Below are 21,042 nucleotides of genomic sequence, written 5' to 3'. Positions count from 1 at the left end.
AGTGTCCAGATCTTGCCGCAGACGAGATTGTCAGGTTCGGACAATTCATCGCTTAATTGGGCCGCGTATCGCCGGACTTCTTTAGACTTTTGACAGTGTGGAATAGGCTATCGTGACAACGGGTCATCCGGAAGCGCCCCGCCTTTGCCGTTGTGCCCCGTCATGCGATGAGTGATCCACGCCAAGCATGGGGAACGCCAGAGTGAATCCTGGAGGATTCCCGATCCCGGGACTTGCATACCCTGGAGTTCACCTTCCACATCAGACACGGTTGCAAGACTTGTTTAGTGCATGTAAGATCCGAGAATGCATGTAAGATTCGCATATGCATGTGCCACATTCACGATGAGACCCAGTGCAACAGTGTGTTGTTGTAACAGTGCCCCTCTGTGTGCCTAGTGCTGTGCATCTGTGATTGTTGTTCATAGCACCGATACAAGGATATTCTACTACGGTCATTTCGGCACTAGATGACTTCGGAGCATTATCCAAGTATTGGAAACAACATAGATGTGCAGACAGGAGCTGGATTGCGTGGTCAATTCTACTTATCATCGTATCCGAGTTCCCATTTAGCCCTTGCCCAAGGATCGATCCGAAGGTTCGATTCAAGAAAAGGAGCCTTGAGTTACACACCATGCATCTCCGGCTGAAATATACACCAAAAGACAGCTGATCTAGGTGACCAATGCAGCTTTGCGACGAATCCGGACCATATTATGTAGTAGGTGACTGATCACACTACAAATTGTGACTTAATACCACATTGCGCATCGGGGTACACTAGCGGAAGATCACAAAATGTTGGATCGACTTGATTTTCAAGAATTCTACAGTCCCGACACGTCGGAGCGGAATGGCTTTTGCCGCAGACTTGTATCAAGCCTCAAGCAAAAGGGATTTGTCCGCCTAGTTAACCATGGCGTTCCTCCACAAGACATCGACAAGGCTTTCCTTGAGGTTCGTTTCTCTTTCTCAAACATGGGTTCTGGATATGGTGTCCAAACTGATCTTGTTGTCGTTGAGCAGACACAACAATTCTTCCAGTTGCCGCTGGAGGAGAAACTGAAATCTCCTCACCCACCCACACCAAACCCGCACAGAGGATACAGCGCTTTCGGGGTCGAGGTCGTAGCCACACATTCCAACTTTGAATCAAAAACACCCATGCCACTCCTCAAAGATATGAAAGTGAGCCTACCTCAGTCCCTTCTAATTCAGGCTCCGAACAACAGACTTCCCGAATTAAGGCGTCTGACTTTTGTCGACAGGAGTCGTATGATATTGGATCTGAGCGAGATGAGTTATACAGCAATATTTGGCCGCCTCCCGGGGTCCAAGACAGCTTTCAACCTTTCTTCATGTCATTCTTCTCCGCTTGCTATCAAGCCGAATGCGCCATCCTCGAGGCTCTTTCCATCGGCCTTGGACTGCCTCCGCAGACTCTGAGCGAGCGCCATGCCAACCAGTCCAATGAATTGCGCCTAACTCACTATCCCGCGGTCTCAAGGTCCGAATTCGCGAGCTCAACGCGTATCGCGACTCATACAGACTTCGGCACCATTACCCTATTGTTCCAAGACTCCGTTGGAGGTCTCCGTATGCCAGTCCCTCTCACCCTTGCATGCATGAAACAGCAAAACACTGCGCCGCTTCCGAAATATGCTTCTACGCGAATTAGATACTGACATATTTCCATCGTGCAGAAGTCGAGTTTCCGTTCGGTAGTGGGAATTTTCTTGATGTCGAAAGTGGAGGACGTCATGAGTGTATCATCAATGCAGGAGACTGTCTGCAGAAGTGGACAGGACTACACAGCACAAGGCATCGAGTGCACCTACCGAAACCTCCGGAGGAAACTGGTACCAATGGTGTCGGAGATGGCAACGACCACCTTGTAGAGGCGCGCTACTCCATTGCCTACTTTGCCAAGCCTGATAGGTCGGTCATCCTGCGACCATTGCTGGGCGAAAAGGCACATGATGACGAGCAGTACATGACGGCGGGCGAGTTTCAGCAAATGAGAATTAGCGGCACATATGCAAGTGGTTGAATCATCAAGTTGGTTCAAAACAAGTCGCAGTCGATCACATCTTGGGTAGAGCATGCAGAAGACATAGAAAGAGAACAGATGCAAAGTCCCGTCTATTAATAGTCCCATCTAATTGATACATCACACATCCCGCCGTGAGCGATGCAACGCCGTACCTCCTACGAATAAAGACGCGACAAATGCTATCATGAAACATCCCCCAAGAATTGCGAATGGGGAGCCGAGATACATGTCCATCTCCCAATCTAGAGCAATGGAGAAAACCCAATTCAGGAGGAGGGTGCCAGCCGCCGAGCCAATTAAATCAGCAACAGCAATAACTGTGAAAAGCACGGCGATATGCTCATTGCTGGCCAGGTCTGCGAGAACAGACTGTAAGGCGGGCCTCGTGCTGCAGCCCAGTGCAAATACTAGTATTCCTGTGTTTACTTTGCATCAGCAAGATCTGTCATGATAGCCGAAGTAAAGTAGTCGAAGAGAAAATTAGTAAGGGGAGGGTAAGAACCTGATATGAAGAAAAACAAATCCGGAGCAAAAGCCATGACAACACAGCCAACAGCTTGTATAAGAAACCCGTATTGAACAAAGTACAAATCGACTTGGGTTGACCTGGCGTGGTATCTGTTCTGAGCCAGAGTCTTGATGCTCGGAAGGACGAACAACAGAAGGAGAACACATTCCAGTGACGGAATCGATAACAACCGGCTGGTCTAGCAAAAGGCCGTGAGATCAATTATAGGCATCATTATCAAGTGACTTCTGGAAGGACTCTTACCTCTGCAAATGAGATTCCATATTTCTTCGGGATATACTGCCAAGTGAGCTCGCCAATAGGATTGACCGCTTTGGCGACGGGAACTGTAGCTAGAAGGACAAGAACAACAGGATCTCTGAGGACTTCGCCCAACATCCGTGCACTATGTCGAATAGAGTGCGTCGCGTCCGAGTTGCCGCTGTTAGTATGACTGTTATTGCCATGTCCCTCACCGTCATGGTCTTGCACATCTTTGCGGGCCGATGCTGCCAACTCGGAGGATTCAGCACTGCGGACGACGGCAAGCGAGACTATACAGACTAGGCCAATAGGGAAGTTGAGCACCAAGGGCAGAAATAAAAGCCCACGTTCGAGAAACGTAGCGGCAATCAAAGTCGCAAAGGTGCTGGTGACAGTTTGTGCGGCTAAGAATATGAAGAAAGTAGAGGATCTATGCTAAACATAAGTACGTAGACCTTGTGGCGCAGAGAGCGGAGGGAAGGCGGGAGCTTAGATGTTCTAGAGAGCAGTATGGAAGCTGACCTTTTTGAGCTCGAGATGTGCTTAGCAGCGATTGAGTATACCAGGGAGAACAGAAATGGTGATCCGCCTCCGACACATCTGAGAAGCGGTGATAGCACGGCCGTCCAGGTTGGGAATACTTTCCAACAAGAGCAGACGACGAGGAACCATGCACAAGCTAGAAGGTATCCTACTACGTTGATAGCTATGAGGAGACGTTCTCCCAACCGGCCAACGAGTAAGCCATACGGGACAGTGAGGACAAGCCCCACGACCGAGTCTAGAGCGGAGTAATACCCACGTAGATGGGCAAAACGCTGCTGTATTTCCACTGACTTGCAGAGCTTTTCATCCACGTATCCGTGGTTGTCCACGAGGCTGGGTTTATGCTCGAGTTGATACTCGCGACATATACCCAGTTCCAGCAGCCGCACGACGGCGACATACTTGAGCAGGTCGGCCAAAGTGAACAAAATGAGAAAAGTTGTAGCTGAGACTAGGGTGCGGATTGCATCTTCGTTCCATCCAGGATCTTCAATCATATGTGGCGGCTGTTGCTGCTGCTCGTCGGCGGACAGGACCGCTTCGTGTGGTTCAATCAACGGCGATACTTCAGTCGGTGCCTTAGCAGTAGCCGGCATCAACGGCGGCTGCGCCATCTCAGATCGTTACACAAGAAAGCCGTGTTCGTGCTTTTGCCAAGTGGATGCGGGTCATATGCTTCGTCGTAGTGAGGCTGGACAACTTCTCAAGTCGCTTCTTCTCTGCTTAGGTGCCAATCGCTGCTGAGGTTGGGGAGATCACCCCCACGGTTGTTGCATGCGTTGGTACATACAAAACCCCGTTAGGTATGTATCCGGTAATATGCTATAGTTGCATATATGCAGGTATCAAGTATTTCATATTCTCGGCTATTTATGCATGGTAAAACTTGATGGAATGTGAAACGGGTTCTGGACACTACAGTGATCAGCGATTGCTCCACGTTGTGCGGCGCTGGCCTGCCGCAACAAGAAGGTAGTGATTGGTGCCAAGTAGGCTTTCTGCACTCCTTCGTCAGATCACCAGCTTTGTGTGACCTGCCCTAACCAGAAGGTCGCAGTCGAGGGGTCTGACAAAATTGCCATACCGCTTGTCGGTGAGTGACGTATGATATGCCATGGACGAGCCGGTCGTCGTCATCCAAGACCATCCTACGCCGCTCGTCATGAAGATCAAGTCCATTTGCCCAAATGATGCCGGGATAGTGCTATGCCAGGGACTTTTGCAGCCTAGTAATCACATGCAGATGCTCTCTCCCCCAAAGGAGATAGGAGTAAGGTCTTGGCATAAGTAAAAGCACGACAGCCCCGCACATAATACCTTTACAGGGCACAAACCAATAGCATTGCTCCATCTGCAAATACGGCACCGTGTAGTTGACATGTACAGCCTCCTTATGTTGGATGAGTTCTACGCGGACAGTCGGGGAGGTTTCTGTATGCAACAACTTGCAATAAGTGTCTCCAAACAGTATCCGGCGCAGCATAGTACTGGAACTTGAGCTTGACCCAAAATAACAACTCGGAATCGTCATCAATGATGGCTATCATCGCCGAATCGCAATGGAAAAGAACGGAACCAACCAGTCTGACACGCGAGGCGTTTCTTGACCTCTTATTCGGAAGAACGCCATTGGTGAGGGAAGAACAATTCCTGAAGCCGGCCCAGAGTGAGGCATTATACAACCACTTTGTACCCTTGATCTCGCCCTATCTGCATGTCACAGGGCCTCCAGTGTCGAAAGTAGGCGTTGCGCAGTTTGAGTTCCAGGCACAGTCTGCAGAAGACTTCAAGAATAGGACTGGAGATGGTACGTAACCCCTGAGAGACACGCGTGTTCCCACTCAAGAAGCAGTATTTATTGCTCTTTCTGAACAGGACACCGGTGTCTGATATCTTGCTAGTCTAGACACTCACTTTCTTGGGCAGAAAAGCAGAGATATTTCCAAGAGTGCGAAAAGTACCGCACGATGCACGACGGCTTGGCCGAGATTGCTGGCGAGGACGTTTGGGCCAAAATGTCGCGCACAATTGCCGAGTTAGTGCCTGAGTACGACGTCGGTGTAGCCAGTGAGGGTCCGGGCAAGACGTACTTCTCGGGCATCGTACGCAAGATCAACTCGGGAGTTCCCATCCACTGCGACTGGGCACCGTACGACTGTGCTACGGAGGACTGGATCCTCAGCAAGATCACCCATCAGCTCGCTGTAAACCTGTATCTTTCGCCAGCGACACGGGGAGGCAGCACGACGGTATTCGACGTACAGTGGTGGCCAGGTGCGCTCGAGTACCGCGACCCTGACACCTACGGCTACTTTGAGGCTCTTGTCAAGAACCGCGCCACTGCCACCTTTCAGCCTGGCATGGGCGATCTCTGCTTCTTCAATTCACGCAACATGCATATCGTCCGGCCGTTGGAGCCAGGCGAAGACACGCAGAGGATTGCCATGTCGAGCTTCATAGGCTTGCTTCCGTCTGAGGTCACGGGTGGAAAGCCCAAGCTTATTTTCTGGTCTTGAGTTGATCAAAGCCGGTCTAATGATGGATGGTGGATGCGTGGATGAAGGCGGCAATGCATTGTAGCTGATGGGGACTTGGTGCTAGAGTTTTCTAAACCCTTGAAACCCATCTAATGAATCCTTATGTAACCTTATGCATGTGTATATGTATATTTCCCTCTTAAATTCGGGATATGTCCATGTATTACAAATCACACAGACCCTCTATGCAAACTTCGCTCACACATTTTGGCTCCCACAAGTCCCTTTCATCCGTGTGAATCCATGGCCTACGGGATGCCTTGACCGATCTCGGAGAACTGGCCGAATCAGAAGGCCGAGTGATCGGCCACATGGGGATGTAACAGCGCTCGTTGGCAGCGCAAACGTCTTTGCAACCGATGTTACTGTCCTCCCACCCTAGCCAGGCAGTCAGCTCAGAAAGCTGCTCACTCCAGACCCGAGCCTGGTCTCGTAACGCTGGGAGCGATTCAGAGCGCTTGGTAGAAGAGCCACCAAAGGTTTCTCTCCACCTCCGCTCCATCCCAAAACCGACGTGAAGCTGAACCAAGCATATCGTGCCGAATGTCTCCTCTATCGCCCACTTCTGTTCTGCCTCTTCAGTGACGGGGAGAACAGTGTCCTCTTCTAGTAGAGCTGTGTATCTGGACCGACAGAGGCCGTAGGTTTTGTTGAACAGGGCTGAGTGCGTTGACCACACTGACAAGTCTTCTGTCTCTGGATATTGCAAAACGTTGACCAAGAACATGTGACTCCTGCCCCTCACGTTGTGCAACCATCGACGGACACTGTGCTTGTCACTCCAATCTTGTGGCGTGGAAACGAGTGACAGCTCAAGGTCCCTCAACACACTAGTCGTCCTTCGGACGATATCGCTCATGATCAGCGCCCAGTCGGTCCCCGAACAGCGACTGTCGTCTTGCAGAAGTGTTTCTAGGGACATCTCGATGTCTTTCTTCATTAGATGGGCCTCTTCTTGGCTTGCATGCTCCATGTGGTGAAATCTCCTTCGTCTCCGAAGTTGTGTCAAAGCCTCGGTCCTGTTAGTGTCGTCTCCCCCACCGGTCCATAGCCCATCGCCTGTGAGGTTCAGCCTCTGGCGTTCCTCAAGCGCCCTGTTCAACGACTGGTTTGTGAACTTTCTGGAGTAGAAGGTGAACACTCCGCATCCGGACAGCTTCGCTCTCGTCTCTCCCACGCTCGCACCCACGCCAGAAGCGCCATAGTGCCATGTTGCGCTGTCAAACCAGCCCCAGCTCCGGGTTCGCTGAAACGGCTCGCGGCGCAGCCGGTCTTTCCAGCCTGGAGGCATATCCGGAAGGTTGGGCGTGCTCACAGGTCGGGTGGTGATACTGGTAGTTGCCACATCTAGGGATGACGAACGCGTAGCGCAAGTGCGCCGCACAAGGAGCTCACCAGAGACCTCACCTCCGGCCAAGCTCGGAGGCGCAGGCTGACGTTCTTCGTCACCATCGCTGTCGCGATCTTCCTTTGGAAGAAGTGGAGCCGTCACATTGATTCTGCTAATCAATCTGAGGCTATCGCTCAAGAAGTCGCACCATATCATCTCGAAGCCGGCGTTCATCCTAACCACGCCCTCATAGCCCCATCCCGAGCCTCGGAGTCCTGCTGCAGCAAGCCAGTCGCACAAACCTCTCGCACGCTCGTACTCAAGGCCAATGTCGTCAATGCCAGAAGGCCCAGTCACGTTGCCATACAGAAGCAGCATCTGGAAGTCGAACTGGCCAAGCCCTTCAAGATTGCCGCTCTCGCCATCAAAGTAGAGTGCCTTGACAGGCCGAGCGGTCTGATATGTCCACATCCAGACATTTCGGTGACCACCCATGATGCCATAACTCATGTCAGAGTCGAAGGCGACCCATTCGGGAGACGCGGGCGCCTCTGCGTCGCGGCGGGCGTGGTAGAAGAGGGTCAAGGGTGGAATGACCACGGAAGCAAGGGTGTGTCCATTGGGAAAGACTGTGTTTGGGACTTGTTTCAGAAGCGAAAAGGTAGAGTGGAAGATGTGGGGAGCCGGCGAAGAGAAGTTGAGGCGGATCGGGCTCTTCTCACCCTCATCGCCGCCGGGAAGATTTGCAGGCTGAACGGTATCTACGCCGAGTCGCGCTTGTGAGTGGCCACTGCCAAGGGTTGATGTCGCGCACGCCGCAAGGAAACCAATAACACAAGCTGTGATGAGGCTGATCATGTTTCTACGTCTATACGAGTAATATGTCTTGTCCTTGCCTGGACGTCGGGCATCGAGTCGCGGCTTGATGCTTACTGTCAGCGTGCCTCAACTGAGATCTACCCCACCGTGAATTCGGTGTCAGGTCTCGATTATGCCTAAGCTGACCGCTCTTATTATGTGCAGTAACGATTGGCCATGAGAAGGAAGCAAAGAACTGCTTAGCTAATTTCGCGTTAACTGGAAACCTGCTGCAGGAGTTCTGTGCATCTCATCTCAACACCAGGCTATTGCACACTGCAACTCGAGACTTTCTTCTTGGTCAACTCTGCTGCGTGCCCATCCTAGATTACAAAACTTAAGAGACTTTACTTCACAGTGAAATTTCTCATCGCCTCCACAGATTTGCACATGACGGACAATCTAAGAGTGTCGAGTTGTCATTTGGCTGGATGTGCACTGCTGTGCCGTCACTAGCGATCTCCTCAAATGTGGGAACTTCGAAAGCAACCAAGTGGAGTGTGGGTCAGCGGGAAGGGAGGAGAATCCCCCGTCAGCTTTAACCTTACCACAAGTAGATCCATGGATCCATGTAAAACTTTAATAACACGGGAGGTGTAAGCCCGTTGGATGGCGCTAATCTCGGCTTTCCAGCTTGTCTGTTGTAATTCCCGATTACCTTCCTCATGATTACCTTCCTCATCAAGTGCGCTCCGGGATGCCCGTATCTTGGAGAGATGCGTCGTATCCTAGAGTCCGAGGTTCGTACTGAGCATCTTAAGCGCTCATGCTAGGCTATATGGCCCACTTCTGGTGCGAAGCGCTCTCTTCAGGAAGCTCTCCAGCGGGGTGTGCATGTTCAAACAGACAGTGCACGCAGATACTCCCCAGAACTGGAAGGTGTAAACAATCATTGGCGTGTCATACAGTGGGAATTGAAGCTGGCGGTCATCTTGCCACTTGGTCGCGTAATGGCAACCCATCGCTTCATGGATTTCGGACTCTAAGCTCGGCCGAATGGTCGGGTATACATGCTCTTAGTTAGCGTCTTGGGCGTGAAAGCGGGAACTGGTGCCAAGACCAAGGCCAAGCACGTTTCATGAAAGCACAGAAGCGTACGGCAAAGCCAGCAATACGTCGGACCTGGAAGCCGGCTGTGACTTTGTCCGGACCCGTGAAAACCGGCCGGATCTTAACTCCGGGCTCGACTTGGATGAGGCATCTCGCCAACCGGCAGCCGCGACGAGAACGTCATATTCCACTACTGCGTTAGTCATGGAAAACAAGAAGATTGAGGATGTGCAACATGTTTCCGCAGAACCACAAGGTCTTGGGACGAAGCTAGCTCGTCTCAAGCGAGCTATAGATGTCCAGCCGCAACCGGCAGCATCTAAGGTATCATATCTCGCGCTGTATCGATATGCAGACAAACGCGACATTATCATCATCGCCACCAGCACACTCTGCGCTGTTGCGGCAGGCGCCGCACTGCCCTTGTTAAGTGTATGTCGAATCTTTCATCCTATACGTGGGCGCTGAACGCGAGACTGACACTAACCCTGAACTTGTCGAGTATTTGAACTACAGGTCCTTTTTGGAAATTTAGCAGCTGCTTTTCAGGGGATAGCAACCGATACAATCTCCTATGGAGAGTTTATGTCACAACTGAACCATAACGTTCTCTACTATGTATACATTGGTATCGCTGAGTTCGGGGCCGTCTTCATATCGACGGCTGGATTCACCCATGCGGGTGAACGAATCACCCGGCGCATCCGCGAGGAGTATTTGGCAGCAATACTGCGCCAGAACATGGCCTACTTTGACAATCTCGGAGCTGGCGAGGTCACGACACGCATATCGGCCGACGCCAACCTCGTGCAGGACGGCATGTCCCAGAAGGTCGGCCTCACTCTCACTGCCGTCGCCGCGTTTGTCAGCTCGGTCATTATAGCCTACATCAAATATTGGAAGCTCGCACTCATCGCTACGCCCTCAATATTCTGCCTCGTGGGTGTTATGGTCTTTGGTTTCAAAGCTGTCGTAAACCTCACTGCCAAGGCGATGCAGAGATCCGGTGATGGGAACAGTGTGGCTGGCGAGGCCTTCAGTTCTATCCGGACAATTGCGGCGTTTGGAAGTCACGACAGGCATGCAGCACAATATGACTCGCATCTGAAAGCAGGTGAGAAACATGGAATTCGGATGCAACTCGTCCAGGGTTTGATGATCGCGTCCCTTGGCGCCATCCTTTTCATGACCCAAGGTCTTTGCTTATGGCAGGGGGCGCGTTTCCTCGTTGAGGGTCGGGTCCACGTGGGCCAAGTCTTGACCATCATGATGGCCATCATAAATGGCTCTTTCTCTCTCGGAGGAATCGCCCCCAATATTCAAGCCTTCACCAATGCCATGGCAGCCGCTGGCAAGATCTACAGCACCATCGATCGAGAATCACCCATCGATCCAACATCGAGGGTGGGAATTGTGCCAGTGAAAATCGAGGGCCACATCGAGTTGCGTAATGTGACGCATCTGTACCCTTCACGGCCGGAAGTCATTGTAGCGGATGATTTGAATATTTTGATTCCGGCTGGCAAGACTACTGCCCTTGTAGGTCCTTCAGGGTCCGGAAAGAGTACCGTCATCAGCTTGTTGGAACGTTTCTATGATCCGGTCCAGGGGACAATACTTCTCGATGGTCACGATATCCAGTCGCTAGAACTGCGATGGCTTCGTCAACAAATGTCGCTCGTCAGCCAGGACCCGGCGATTTTCTCAACGACAGTCTTGGAAAATATCAAAATGGGCCTTCCGCGAAACCCTTACGAAGGGCCAGCCGATGAGGTTTTGGTACGAAAACTCGTTGAGGACGCGGCCAGGATGGCTAACGCCCATGACTTTATCCTTTCCCTCCCAGAAGGTTACGACACATCTGTCGGTGAACAAGGACTCCTTCTTTCGGGCGGCCAGAAGCAACGCATTGCCATCGCGCGAGCGGTTGTCGGCAACCCCAAGATACTCCTCCTCGACGAGGCGACGTCGGCACTCGACGCGAAATCCGAGCGGGTCGTCCAAGCCGCTCTTGATAAAGCCTCCGCCGGACGCACGACAGTTGTGATTGCTCATCGTCTATCAACTATCAAGTCTGCAGATAAAATCGCAGTCTTGGCTTGTGGCCGGATCGTGGAACAGGGCACTCATGACGAACTGACAGACGCCAATGGCTTATACTCCAGACTTGTGCAGGCGCAGAGCTTTTCCAAGGAGGAACGGAGCCTTGAAGAATTGAGATCCAGCGAGAATTCGGAGACAGAGAATGAAGGGGCAAGCCGTGCAGGACAAGGGTGGGCAGTGCAAGATTTGTCGGCCTCGACGGAAGCCATCGATGAAAAGCCGAAAGCTGCGCGTGATTCGATGTCCAAAATGATGGAAACATCTGTCCAGGTGACCTTGCTGAGCTTGATCAAGTTCATTGGATCCTTCAACCGGCCCGAAAGGAAGCTCATGGTGGTCGGACTGATTTTCGTCGTCTTGTCTGGCGGCGTCACACCAGCACAGAGCGTAGTCTACTCTAAGGCTATTGCCTCTTTATCCCTTCCACCAGATCTATCCGAGCAGATCAGGAAGCAAGCCAATCTCTGGGCACTCCTGCTCTTCACCCTTGGCATCACGTCTCTGCTCACCAATTCGATCCATCTTGTCATCTTTGGGTTCAGCGTCGAAAAGATGATTCGTCGCACACGCGCCAAAGCCTTTCGCACTATTCTACGACAGGATGTTGAGTTCTTCGACCGGTACGACAACTCCACTGGTGCTCTGCTCTCCTTTCTATCCACAGAGACCAAGAATCTGGCTGGTATAAGCGGCGTAACGCTCAGCACCATTCTGATATTGGTGGTGTGGCTCACGGCGGCGTCGGTCATTGCGCTGGCTCTCGGATGGAAGCTGTCGCTGGTATGCATCGCCGTCGTGCCACTCGTCATGGGCTGTGGCTTCTGGCGCGTTGCCATGCTGGCCGACTTCCAGGCCCGCGCGCAAAAGGCGTATGAGGCGTCGACCAGCTACGCGTGCGAAGCCATCATGGCTGTCCGTACCATCGCCTCCTTAGGTAAGGAGGATGTTGTACTAGCCGCTTACCACCGCCAGCTGTTACACCAGATGCGCGCTGCCGTCAAGCCCTCGCTCAAGTCGACCCTCTTCTACGCATTATCACAGGGTATCTACTACCTGTGCACTGCCCTGGCCTTCTGGTACGGCGGCACCTTGCTGGGCAAGCATGAGTACAGCATCTTCCAGTTCTTTGTCTGCTTTACACAGATTGTTTTCAGTGTGAACTCTGCATCGAGCATCTTTGCCAACTCGCCGGATATGGCCAAGGCCAAAAATGCGGCGGCCGAGTTCAAGAAGCTCTTGCATCGCAAGACCGCCGCAGACGGAGGAGTACGCGGTGGTGGAGCGGCAAAGTTGGAGACGGTAGAGGGCTGCATCGAGTTTCGCCACGTCTGCTTCCGATACCCAACACGGCCCACGCGGGATGTCGTGTCAGATCTAAGTTTTACTGTGAGACCTGGACAGTACGCGGCGCTGGTGGGTGCAAGCGGCTGCGGCAAGAGTACCACGATAGCGCTGCTGGAGCGCTTCTACGATGTGCTCTCTGGCTGCATCTATGTAGACGGCAAGGATGTGTCCTCGCTCGATATCCATTCGTATCGGCGCCATATTGCACTGGTTAGCCAAGAACCCACACTTTATCAGGGCACAATCCGTGAAAATATCCTAATGGGGACCAACGACCCGAACATCAGCGAGGAGGCCATTGTCAAGGTTTGTAAAGACGCAGACATATATGACCTGGTACTTTCACTTCCGTATGTCTAATACTCCCGTCCCGTCTTACCCAACATTAAAAGAATTGTGTAGTAACCGCAAGCTTTAGAAATGGTCTAAATACTCTGGTCGGTCCGAAGGGGACTATGGTATCCGGAGGGCAAAAGCAGCGAATCGCTATCGCTCGTGCGCTGATCAGAAATCCAAAAATATTGCTGTTGGACGAAGCAACCTCAGCCCTGGACTCGGAATCTGAAAGGGTTGTGCAATCAGCTTTAGATGCTGCCGCTCGTGGACGAACTACTATCGCAGTGGCCCACCGTCTTAGCACGATTCAGAAAGCAGATGTCATCTTCGTCATCGATCAGGGTCATATCATAGAGAGCGGCACGCACCACGAGCTGATGCGTAACAAAGGTCGCTATTTCGAGCTCGTGGAGCAGCAGGCTCTTGAGAGCCACAGTCAACGCCCTGTTTGAAATCCCTCAACGCTCATCCCACATGATACTTGGCAGGTTTGCCAGGATATGACAACCGGGCGCAGAGGCAGCAAAACTATGCTATCTGTACATCAACAGATCTTGACAACACCAGTGAAATAGAGAGTATGTCAATCTCGCTAGACAGAAGAACATGCTAAACAGGAAGATCTTGTTTAAGTTCAGTATCACCATTGTGCTGTATTTATTTATGTACACATGAACCACGCTCATGCAGGGGAAAGGGCTTAAACTGTTTCCTGGTCCAAACTAAACTATGACCTCTTGTGGAGATTCACACATAACCAGCTCCTTTTAACACTCCGGTCCGCTCTACATGAACTCATCTTGGACGGCTTTGGCAAAAAGCTGCACGCCGCTTACCAATTCCTTATCGGTGGCAGCTGCGAATGTGAGGCGAAAGAAGACTGCTCGCTGGTCATTTTGGGACGGAAATGGGGTGCCGGCCTCGAACAGAGACCCGTTGGTCACCTGTACGCCATTCTCGAAGGCACGTGTCATGATCCTGCCATCTATGTTAGAGCTCTCAAGCGGCGTGAGCTCCGTGCCTGAGACGAGATCAGGGTGGCTGCTCAGGTCGACCCTGATCCAGACAAACATGCCCCTGGTAGGTATATCCCAGGTGCAGATGTCTTGGGGCAGATGGTCCTGGCATGCCTGCAGTAGGATGTCCCGCCGCTTTTGATATCGCATTGAAAGGCTAGCTAGCCAATTGACGAAACCATGGGCCCCCCAATTCTCACAGAGCTGATTAAAGACCATCAGCTGTGACGGCCCACTGGGGAAAGCCGTACAGACTTCATGGTAGGACGCAAATTTGTCGATGACGCTCTCATTAGCTGTAACCCAGCCGATGCGGAGGCCCGGCGCTAGAATCTTTGAAGCTGAATCAAGCCGAACGACTCGCCCTGACTTGTCTAGCGAAAGGTATGATGGGATTAAATTTTTGGTGAAATATGTCTCCGCCGAACTGCTCACCGTAGGGATGTGGCCGTTGGCAACATTGTCTCTTGACGGAGGAGCAGTTGCTGCGGTAGACGTCTCGAGTTGAATGAAATAATATGGGTCATCCTCGATGATAATGAGGTCGAATTGTTCTGCAACCTCATATATCTCCTGCTTTCGTTTGTGCGTTTGCGTGACACCGGTAGGGTTCTGTCCTGAAGGTATGGTGTACAAGACGGAAGGCCTCTCTGTTCGGTGCAGCTTTTTGTCCCAGTTCTGCAGCATCGTACGGAGCGAGTCCGGCCTGATGCCCTCAGTGTCCATGGCCACACCATGCATTGCAAGCCCCATGAGGCCTGCCACCTCTTTGAAGCCCGGGTAGGTGTGATGCTCTGTTAGAACGGCATCTCCACGGTTGCAGAAGATCCGCAGGGCAATCTCTAGAGCAGAGGTTGATCCACTGGAAAGGCAAGTGGTCCAGTCGGCATAAGGCGGGCTGTGAAATATCTTCACATGTTCCCTCATGAATCGGAGTAGTTGTGGTGACCCTTCAGCATATCCGTAGTCAAGCACCGAGGAAAGGTCATAGTCAACCGCATCTTTCAGAACAAAGCGATTCTTTTCGGCTGATGGACTTGGTTTGATAGAAGTACAGTCCCAAGGGAACAATTCCGGGCTGGGTCGTCCCGCACCGAGCGGGAGGATGACGGAATCAGGACTCGGCGTAGCCAACTTCTTGAGTGCTGCACCTGTGAATTGCTTACTCTCCGTACTGAAGTGATGTTGCGAAGGCCGTGATCTATCCTTTGACGATGATGACGACGACGATGAAGGAGGAGTAGGTAGGGGTAGGGACGCAACTAATCTAGAGTGATCCCCAGCTATCATTCGTCGAGTCGAGGGTTCCAGCGTTGGGTGTAGCGCCGGTGGCGGATCAGAGGGATCGGTCGATTGGGCCATGTTGGAGTATGTGTCAATCACTGGACAAGAGTCTGTCATCGTGGCTATCGATAACAACAACACCAACTTGCAGGCCGTACCAATATGTACATTCACGACCTGTGAAAGGATGAGGTAAGCAATCGTAGACTCTTGTTTCTATGAGATGCCCAGACTTTCTGTCTCGGCCGTTTCGTCATTTTGGCATACGAAGCAACGAGGCTCAATCTTTGAGTAGGGATGAGGTGGGTGTGAATCTAATGAGCAGATATGACAGGGTTCTTCGATCAAGGCTCCTGGAGCCGGGGGGGGGGGGCTTGTAGTGCTAGGATCGGTTCCGAGGAGTTTCCTCAGAACCTTAAAACGGCAGGAGGACAACAAGACCAGCATCATTCAAGGCCACTGCATATCCAGGTGGGGCTGGGGTGTGCCTATGGATTCGGACATAAGCTCGATCTTTTAGGCAAAGAAAGAGTGAGTGGAACTGCGTACTGCATTTACGCGTTTCTTTGCTATAACCAAGTTTTCGTTCCTCAGGGTGTGCAGGTCAACACACGTAAGATCGAAGGAAGATTCTCAAGATAGGCAGGTGCCAGCTCTGCCGCAAGTCTGACCGCATGAAGCGAGCTTGGCATCCTTGGTCAGTGGGAAGAGTAAGCGCACCATAACCCCCTCACACCGGAGCAGGTTCGGTGACCAGCAAACGCCATGATATGACAACAAGTCACTCTACGATACCGAGGAGAGTGCGAGAGTCTGTTCAATCCAGTCCAAGTGCCAGATATGACGCAGGGGTTGTTGGATCTATTCTTCCACGACAAGCTAACGACCAAGCTATCACTAAAGCATCCATGTGTAGCTCGACGTGTGGAAGGGGATGCGGTGACTAGACAGGTTAGTTGATAAGCGCATCTCAAGTAGGCTTAGGATTGTACCGAATCTCGTTATAGAACATCGTATACGAGGTTCCAAATGAATTGTACAAGACGAAAGATATAGTCCCTGAAGTGATCCGCTAGTAGCAACTTTGAGTGCCGATAGCTTCAGCAAAATGAGAACGAGCTATATCCCCATCCTGCCTATCCTCACGGCTCTCGTGACAGGTTTGCAAAATACGAACGTAGTCAACGACTATGTAGCATATAATTCATTTACTTATGGTCGATCGCCGAATCAGACCTACAAATCTTCGCCCATGGTGGCGCCGCTATTTCAGGTCACAACATGGGACAAGACGGCTGTCGACCGGGCTCCCTACATCTTCATGAGCACACTGGCAGCTATTGGCGACTCGCCCCCAGCAACTTATATCTTTCAGAGCTCAGACTTGAGCCTTGTCTACGCCGAGCCAGCGGCGGCCGACGGATCTGTCGGCAGCACCACCGCCAATGTTCGCACGCAGAAGTTGAATGACGAGACGTATCTCACCTACTGGCGAGGACCCAATGTTGGCGGCAACAGCAGTCGTGGGTGTGGCTTTTACAACCAGCAGTACGAGCTGGTTTACGATGTCAACCCGGTAGGCCTAGCTCCGGAGGTCGTGCTCGACATTCACGAGTGTCAAGTGACCCAAGACAACACTGTTCTTATCAGCATCTATGCGGCTAGGCCCATTGACGCGAGGCCAGTTGGCGGCCCTGCAGATGGGCTCCTGATCGACAGCTTATTCCAGGAAATCGACCCGGTCACCAACGAGTTGCTTTTCACGTGGGCCGCGATCGATCATTTCGTTATCACTGACAGCCACGTCCCGTACGAGGTCATCACCACGAGCGGCGCAACTGGTTGGGATTGGTCTCACTTAAACAGTGTCGAAAAGGTATGTTGTCGTCGGAGACAGACCAGAGTTCTTGATTTTCAGACTGACCTGTCCAGACGGCTGATGGCAACTACCTTGTCAGCTTCCGCCACCTGAGCACAGTCTCATTGCACAACGGCACGACGGGCGCCACTATCTGGGCACTCGGTGGCAAGGCAAACCAGTTCGCTGACCTGTCGGGCGGCAATGCCACAAACTTTGCCTGGCAGCACGACGCGCGGTTCCGTTCCGCCGACCTTCGTCTGCTCAGCCTCTTCGACAACCAAGGTGACAATAACCAGATCGGATGCACGGGTGTCAGCTGTTCTCGCGGCCTGCTCCTCGACCTCGACTTCGAGGCCGTGACAGCACGGGTGGAACGCGAGTACCGATACCCAATAGGCCTCGTGTCCGACGCCATGGGCAGCTACGGCGTGCTGGACAACGGCAACGTGCTCGTCGGCTGGGGTCTCAACCCGGCCATTACGGAGTACCACAGCGATACTGGCGAGTGCGTCTTCGACGTGCAGTTTGCGCCGTGGCCCGCGAATGAGAATGATTTCACCAATGCTAACTATCGTGTGTTCAAGGGCGACTGGATGGCGTACCCAGCATGGCCTCCGGCTGCCGTGGTGGAGGATGGAGTGCTCTACGTCAGTTGGAACGGAGCCACTGAGGTGTCCCACTGGGCTATCTACACGGCGGCGGACGGCGAGTTGTCTGACAGTCTTCAGCTGGATCTGGTCGCGCCAAAAGATGGCTTCGAAACATCTATTGCAGTGAAGAAGAAGACGCGGTACGTCCAGGCAAAGGCCTTGAACAGGGACAGACAGGCGATTCCCGGTGGCAGCAGTGCTGTAATCGAGTTGTAGGCTCCTTGAAAGAAACGTGGCCAATGGGCGTTTGCTAGTTGGAATTTTAGTTAGGCTCGTCCACTGCTTTTCAGTAATAAGCAGAACACTACCTAGGTATTCAACCTGATTAATTGGACGCGAAATTCCAATATGTAAATACAACAGGAATACAAGGCCCGCTTTCAATACGATTCAAAGCCTACCAGACAAATGCAGACCAGCCCGATAACCAAAAACCATTCCAGGTCCTAGCGTAGAACCGCCCCCGGGATAGAACCCTTTCATTATGGAGTTTTGATCGGCACCAACTGCGTACAGCCCCTGAATTGCCTTCCCGGTGGAATCAAGAACCTGAGCGTTGCCGTTCGTTTCCAAGCCGTATAGAGTCGATACGTTCCCAGGGTACAACGGTAATGCGTAGAAGGGTGGTTTGGCTAAGGGCGCAAGACAAGGGTTAGGCTGGACGTTTGGATCGCCATACCCTTGGTCATATATGGCTTCTCCACGATGGAAGTCCTCGTCTTTACCTTGTTGGGCAAACTGGTTGAAGCGGTTGACCGTGCTCGACAACTGAGCCGGGTCAATACCAAGTCGTTTGGCAAGTTTTGGAATAGTTGGCGCTTGCAAAATGTAATTCTTCCGTAGTAGGTGGCCGATAGGGTATGGTGCAGGCAGAGCCATTCCCATACCATATGTCCGAAGAAACTTCCTGTCACCGATCAGAAACTCCTTGCGAACTCCCGCGGCGTGTGTTGCGTGCCCGAATGGCTGATAGGGCGCGGATTCGTTGGCGAATCGACGACCATCTCCATCCACGATAATGCAGCCTGGTTTGGAGCGATCCAGGGCGAGATGCGGGAAAGCGCGAACTGGTCCCTTTCTAGGGACGTACTGAGAAATCGGCGACCACAGCGCGTTGTCCCCGTTAGACGGAGGGAGATTCCCACCCACGGTGGCGCCGATGCGAAGACCATCTCCCTGGTTGCCGCGAGGAGACGCGGACCAGTCGGCATTAGGCAGTAACCGTCGACTCCACTCCACTGACCGGCCGAAGCCCCCAGTGGCCAACACCACGGCCTTGGTCGCCCTGACTCGTATGTCGGTGTTGTCCTTGCGGATGACGAGGCCCTCGATACGCCCGCTAGCTCCCAATGGTTCGAGTGCAGCGGCGTTATTCCACAAGTCCACTCCCTCACGTCTCACCGACTCCAGCAACCGGCCGATCAAAGCATTGCCGTTGTACAAAGCTGCGCCCTTTCCGAATCGTAGCTGGTCGAGAGCATACCTCGCGAGACTCTTGGAGCAGAAAGTGAAATTCTCCCAGCTCCCAAACGGTCTCTTCCACGTGTCGACCTTGCTCAAGTCTGTCTGCATAGACCCGAAGGCGCACATGCCTTGGAGCGGGTATCGAACTTGCTTGACCAAGGACGACCCAAGCCTCCGGCCGTCATACGGCTCTGTCATCATGGTGCGTCCAAAAGCCGAGCCTTCGCGGTCCATGTGATAATCTGGTGCTGGCACACCCACGAACCGAACCGCGGAGTTCTCTTCCATCCACTTGACCATCTTTGGTCCTGAGTCAAGGAAAGGGGAAATCAAATCCTCCTGATAAGCATCGTCGCCCAAGATTTGGCGGATGTAGGTTTCTATACGGTCGCGAGAGTCGGACATCCCAAGCTCTGCCATCTTGGGGTTTCCAGGGATCCAGAGTCCGCCGCCCGAGTACGCCGTCGTGCCCCCATAATACTTCGTCTTTTCTGCAACTAGAACACGGAGATTTGTACCGAAGGCTGCCACAAAGGCTGCCGTGAGGCCGGCGGCGCCTGATCCTACCACTACTACATCATAAGTCTCGTCGTGAACGTGCTCCTTCAGCTAAGGTCAGACACCAACTCGAAAATACACATGAGATGAGGCGGGGTTGCAGTAATGCCATTTACGGGCACGAGACTCGGCAGTTTGCACCACGAAATGATCAAGGCTGCAGATGCGTACCTTTGTAGCTGTCGCGTAAGTGCGTGTAAGCAGATGTCCACGATATTCAAAGGTCTTGGAACCTCTCCCGAAAGTCCTAGTAGTTGAATTTGCGAGACATGAGACTTTGAATCTGGAGAAGTTCGCCATCATTGCGTAGAGTTTAGGATGTCGGAAGATTGGCGGCATGTCTAAAATGAACCCCAACCCACATCAACCGTCAAGTTATAGCCATTGAGGGCACTGCAGACATGGAATGAGGCGAAGCCAGGATTCCGTACGCTAAACCGGGCCCGGTCGGAGTCAATAGCTACTTTGGGTCGGAGAGGCGAACTGGTTGAGCTGGGGATTTAGTGCAACACCCAGTCGGGACTTGGGTATGGAGCATGGGTTATAGATCTTTGGTCTTACAGCCCGGAACGAGGGCTTCAAACATCTGAAAAGTATTCTACTATAAGTAAATTAGAGTAATACCTTCAAGTAATCTATTAGTGAATCATTACTGCTTGATGAGTATTATATGTACATATAATAATTAAGTTATTACCTAACTTACCCTATGGAGATACTAGGGCTGAGTTCTCGCTAAGGGACAAGACGCATTTCTCTTGATCATAACAACAGAATGACCAATGCCAAGACAAGACCAATATCTTTTCGTTTGTAGCAAAGGACACTTAGGCCGTTATGAGGATAGTCTGGAAGGAAATCGAGTCTAAGGGGGCTGTCACGTGCTTAACAAGGAACAAGCTTCGGATACTTCTTGAGGGTTCGAGCACGAAATGGACTTAGTGACTTACCCAACCCTCTTTAACACTGCCACGCCGGAGAGGATATCTATGCGTCTGTTTATGAACTTAGGTGACGATATTGGATTTCCTATCAGTGGCGCATAATGAGGCACCGTAGTCAACGAGCAACGACAAATACCGTCTCGCCCGGAATTGGAGATTCCGAGCAGGCCAGTGCTTCGACCAACACCCGGAAAATCAAACACGTCACTAGGGCATGCAACTCTTGTCGACGAAGGTAGGATCTTTGCAATACGGCCTGCCTCTTTATTTTTCTTTATGCCCGGTACTGAATCGCTGAGATACACTCGGCATCTTCACACGTGATGAGGCTTA

General features: G+C 52.1%; 8 protein-coding genes across 8 annotated transcripts; 4 read left to right on the top strand and 4 right to left on the bottom strand.

Annotated features, from left to right (window-relative positions):
• Positions 1–801: 801 nt before the first annotated feature.
• E0L32_006612 (uncharacterized protein) lies at positions 802–2,053 on the top strand (the record flags this gene model as incomplete). Its single annotated transcript, XM_031141264.1, has 3 exons — positions 802–1,191; positions 1,272–1,599; positions 1,707–2,053. 3 exons carry the CDS (start codon positions 802–804, stop codon positions 2,051–2,053), a joined length of 1,065 nt encoding a protein of 354 aa, XP_030994678.1.
• A 425-nt stretch (positions 2,054–2,478) lies between these two features.
• On the bottom strand, positions 2,479–3,988 carry E0L32_006611 (uncharacterized protein; the record flags this gene model as incomplete). The annotated part of the gene is made up of 3 exons (XM_031141263.1): positions 2,479–2,763; positions 2,829–3,258; positions 3,579–3,988. 3 exons carry the CDS (start codon positions 3,986–3,988, stop codon positions 2,479–2,481), a joined length of 1,125 nt encoding a protein of 374 aa, XP_030994677.1.
• A 922-nt stretch (positions 3,989–4,910) lies between these two features.
• On the top strand, positions 4,911–5,890 carry E0L32_006610 (uncharacterized protein; the record flags this gene model as incomplete). The annotated part of the gene is made up of 2 exons (XM_031141262.1): positions 4,911–5,181; positions 5,301–5,890. The coding sequence occupies 2 exons, from the start codon at positions 4,911–4,913 to the stop codon at positions 5,888–5,890; spliced, it is 861 nt and encodes a 286-aa protein (XP_030994676.1).
• A 184-nt stretch (positions 5,891–6,074) lies between these two features.
• E0L32_006609 (uncharacterized protein) lies at positions 6,075–8,099 on the bottom strand (the record flags this gene model as incomplete). Its single annotated transcript, XM_031141261.1, has 1 exon — positions 6,075–8,099. The coding sequence occupies one exon, from the start codon at positions 8,097–8,099 to the stop codon at positions 6,075–6,077; it is 2,025 nt and encodes a 674-aa protein (XP_030994675.1).
• Positions 8,100–9,353: 1,254 nt separating this feature from the next.
• Positions 9,354–13,384, top strand: E0L32_006608 (uncharacterized protein; the record flags this gene model as incomplete). Its single annotated transcript, XM_031141260.1, has 3 exons — positions 9,354–9,581; positions 9,666–12,946; positions 13,015–13,384. The coding sequence occupies 3 exons, from the start codon at positions 9,354–9,356 to the stop codon at positions 13,382–13,384; spliced, it is 3,879 nt and encodes a 1,292-aa protein (XP_030994674.1).
• Positions 13,385–13,717: 333 nt separating this feature from the next.
• On the bottom strand, positions 13,718–15,310 carry E0L32_006607 (uncharacterized protein; the record flags this gene model as incomplete). Its single annotated transcript, XM_031141259.1, has 1 exon — positions 13,718–15,310. The coding sequence occupies one exon, from the start codon at positions 15,308–15,310 to the stop codon at positions 13,718–13,720; it is 1,593 nt and encodes a 530-aa protein (XP_030994673.1).
• A 1,174-nt stretch (positions 15,311–16,484) lies between these two features.
• On the top strand, positions 16,485–17,959 carry E0L32_006606 (uncharacterized protein; the record flags this gene model as incomplete). The annotated part of the gene is made up of 2 exons (XM_031141258.1): positions 16,485–17,108; positions 17,165–17,959. The coding sequence occupies 2 exons, from the start codon at positions 16,485–16,487 to the stop codon at positions 17,957–17,959; spliced, it is 1,419 nt and encodes a 472-aa protein (XP_030994672.1).
• A 174-nt stretch (positions 17,960–18,133) lies between these two features.
• On the bottom strand, positions 18,134–20,065 carry E0L32_006605 (uncharacterized protein; the record flags this gene model as incomplete). Its single annotated transcript, XM_031141256.1, has 2 exons — positions 18,134–19,816; positions 19,937–20,065. 2 exons carry the CDS (start codon positions 20,063–20,065, stop codon positions 18,134–18,136), a joined length of 1,812 nt encoding a protein of 603 aa, XP_030994671.1.
• Positions 20,066–21,042: the final 977 nt, after the last annotated feature.

The sequence above is a fragment of the Thyridium curvatum genome (genome assembly GCF_004353045.1).
Source record: "Thyridium curvatum strain D216 chromosome Unknown NODE_38_length_371496_cov_78.080427, whole genome shotgun sequence".
NCBI lineage: Eukaryota > Fungi > Ascomycota > Sordariomycetes > Thyridiales > Thyridiaceae > Thyridium > Thyridium curvatum.
The sequence above is the reverse complement of the archived record's forward strand: the minus strand, read 5'-3'. Positions and strand labels throughout refer to the sequence as shown.